Source organism: Halyomorpha halys, unplaced genomic scaffold (genome assembly GCF_000696795.3).
Source record: "Halyomorpha halys isolate HHAL.00 unplaced genomic scaffold, Hhal_1.1 Scaffold425.1, whole genome shotgun sequence".
NCBI classification, from domain to species: domain Eukaryota; kingdom Metazoa; phylum Arthropoda; class Insecta; order Hemiptera; family Pentatomidae; genus Halyomorpha; species Halyomorpha halys.
Window position 1 is genome coordinate 894,611 of NW_027114575.1, and position 3,737 is coordinate 898,347.

Consider the following 3,737-nt stretch of genomic DNA (forward strand, 5'->3'; position numbering starts at 1 on the left):
ATATATAAAACTATGAAGTATGTAATTTAAACATGTTTGTTTGTTTTTAAGATACATAAAATTAAATTTCAAAATTTATTTCTTACAGTGGTTCAATTTTTACTCATATTAAACACAATAAAAGTGAATGCAAACAGGTTACAGTAATGTATCATGAAGTCAAAACTTATAAACTCATTACTAATAATACTCTGAAGTAGGAATATCTCAACATAAATCACATAACATAGACATAAAAACAAAAAAAGTATCCCTTATAAGGAGTATAATAATCTTACCAGAAGGAGAACTAATATTCTGACCAGGTTCCTTCTTAAGTGCTTTGATTTTGAACTTTCCTTTTCTCTTATTAGGTGTTGGGGTTTGCTGCTGTTGCATAACGAGGCAAATGTAAAGCTCACGTTTTACAAGTTCTAACTCTTTTATTTTTAATTCCTTCTCTTTTTGCTTCAATTGTTGAGCTAGTAGTGTTTGTTTTAATTTGTCTCGATTCAGTTCTTCTTCACGGCATCTGAGTTCCTAAAACAATAAATGAAATAGTAAATACATATATACAATATACAGCTATAGCATGTAATGTAAATGTAAATTAGCCAGAAAAACAGTTAATCCTACACTCACTAAGCGAGCAATTTCAGTCTGATAAAAGGATTTCAAAATCCTGCAGAAAATATTTGCACAAACTTTTAGAATAAGAAAGAGTGAAATACGTTTTGCTAAACTAAACCAATGAACTGGGGTATTTATTCCATCCAAATTTTTTTTTTTTTTGTTAGTAAACAGTTTGTAATGAATTATTTTGTTTACAATTTTACTGCTCCTATATTTTTACTAAAATATTAATATAAACATTTTAGTAAAAATGAAAGGACAATAACTTGAACTTTAGACAATTAACAAAGCACAGGAAGTATTTCATTTTCAGTTTTAAACTCCTCTAATGAATAACCTCAGTGATGCTGGAATTAATCCAACATATCACTGGTGAATGTGGAGTATTGGTTGGCACTGAATATCTACAGGCACAACAATGTGGGCAAAATTTTGCATCAGGCTCTGGTGATAAAGTACAAGTTAATTGATGATAAGAGCCCATATTACAAGTACCACCTTTGGGTGGTCCTTTTTGTAGACTCATCCAAAAAGATCCTCTCAAGCTCTAATGGGATAAATCAATAATTACGGTCCATACAGTACTCCACAATAAATCAGATATCCTCCTTATAGATCTATGAAAAAAGAAAGCAAAACTTGATGTCGGAATCCCAAACGATAATAATATAAGCTCCAATGTAGGAGAAAAACTAAGGAAATATCAGGAATTGGCAATTCAATTGAACTGAATAGGAACTATATCATTTGGAGGGAAGTACCACTAATCCAATCATTATATCCACCAATGGTCTCATACCAAAATCCAGTGGCAGGCGTGAATGGTTTGGGAGTGCCTATTGATGTGCTAAGAGAGGTTCAACAGTCAGTTCTCTTAGACACAGCACACATAGTGCGAAAAGTTTTAAATATTTGAAACAAAAATATGAAGGTGGTTGGACTTCTAGATCCCCTACCTCAGATACTCAATAGTGAGAAAAACCAACAATAATATTCGCAGAACAGCTAATATTAGATTTCGTGTATTGAACCTTCAGTATCGACAATAAAATTCATAAAAATAGGAGAAAAACCAACAATAATATTCGCAGAACAGCTAATATTAGATTTCGTGTATTGAACCTTCAGTATCGACAATAAAATTCATAAAAATAGGAGAAAAACCAACAATAATAATGATAAAGGCTCAGTAAACCTGAAGGTCCAATGCCGATCAATCACTAGCTACAAACATACATCTACCCAATAACACCAGTCCAAACCTAAATATATGAGATTAGTTTTAATGCCATCTGCCCTCCCACCTATGCTTTGGTCTACCTCTAGGATGTTTACATGTCGGTTCAGAGTTTATTAAAATTTTAGGGATCCACTTGTAACTAAGCCCTAAAACCTTATGACATTGTTCTTTCCTTAGTATAGTCAACTAGTAAACCTCCAAACTTTATACTTTCAACCTGAGTGTCCAGTGATGTAGCATGAAAAAATGTAAGCATCTAAAGACAAAATTGGAAGTTTTTGGAAAAAAAATATACTATTCCAATTTGAAAATGACTGAAAAATTGTAAAGGTTGTATCCCTATTTGATAATAAAAAGTTGTTACAATTCTTACACAGAGGGCTAAGCTTAATATCCTAATTCTGTTGCTCCAAACATGTAAGATTAAATACTCAAGAAATATATTGCTGCTTTGCTCTCATAGTGGCACATGTTAAAAAATAAAAGGATTTCAAATTTTGCATTGGATATATTTTTAAGATAGTAGTACAGTAGACTGGGTTACTTTGTGATAGGTAGGATAACTTAAGGTAATTCTGCAGCGTACTGCAGGAAGTCCCCAAGTGGAGAATTTTTGAAATATATCTATTACTGGCAAAGTTTGAAACCTGGCATACTATAAAATGTCTAAACATTGTGTATGATGCCTAACACTCACTGCCAATGCATGAAACGATTTATATTTCACATATTTCCAAAGCATCCTATAGAATACCAAATGAGGAACAGCCTAAGTATGAAATACATCTCTGATTTGTGGCACTCATAGCATGAGACTTCTAATGCGTACCTCAGACCTCAGATGCACTTTGTTCAGGAGTGTCAATATAAAAAATTTTACTTAAATTTGTTTAACAAAAAATTATTTTCTTTACTGTGTTCAATGAAAATGGAGGAGCAAGCAGTAATGTAGGAGGAAGAGTAATGCACTATGTTAGTGCAAAAAAAAAAAAAAGGAAGGTATTTTCTTAACCAAAACTACTTACCAGAAGTTAATAAATGATGTCCAAAAATTCAAAATGACTACTAAGAAAGAACCTATGGCTATGGTAGCTGAATCATTAAGATGTGATGATTGCAGATAACAAAAGTAAACTCATTTATCCAGTTAAAGAAGGCGTCGGTACTATACAATACATACATGGACTAAGAGTTATTTCACATACGTCATGAAGTTTTTTCGGTTATTGGATGCAGAAGACATGAAAGAACTTTTAACCTAATACAAAAACATCTATACATCATGTTATTGAACTATCCATCCACCTTCTCAGAAAAAACAGAAATGTATTGAAAAGGGTAATGGTGTGAGCCTATGAATTTTCCAAATTTAATTCCCGTTTCCAGGTAGATCTTATTGATTTTCAACAAGATAGAGAATACAAATTTATTAAGGTGTACCAAGATCATCTTACAAAATTTGTGAATTTTATGTCTCTAACCTCAAAAAGAGCTGAAGGAGCCTACGACCTAGCAGACATATTCTTGTTACTTGGAGCGCCATCTATATTATAATTTGATAATGGTAGGATATTTGCCAACAATGTGGTGACCACCTTGAAGGAGTTTTGGCCAGCATTGAAGATCACCATTCACACAGCCAGAGTAGCATTAAAAGAGCAAATCAAGATATTTAAAATACGCTCTGTACTTCAATACAGGACAACAAAGTTGACCATCTTGATGAAGATGGCATTCTAATTATTTATTCGGAATAACATTAGTATTTTTGAGAAGTGCATGTCAATTATATAATAGCCTTATTAGGACCTTTTTTCACACTTTGTTTAAATAATATTATCTAAAATTATATACATTAAGGTATTATATACATATAGGCCAATAT

The 3,737-nt window shown here is 32.1% G+C and overlaps 1 protein-coding gene across 2 annotated transcripts in view; it reads right to left on the minus strand.

Moving 5' to 3' along the window:
* Nucleotides 1–3,737, minus strand: part of slpr (slipper) — a 21,213-nt gene that overhangs the window by 9,477 nt on the left and 7,999 nt on the right. For both annotated transcript variants that reach the window (XM_067051735.1, XM_014423492.3), the window contains one exon: nt 279–519. In XM_067051735.1, coding sequence (XP_066907836.1) covers nt 279–519 — 241 coding nt within the window. The remainder of the gene's footprint in view (nt 1–278; nt 520–3,737) is intronic.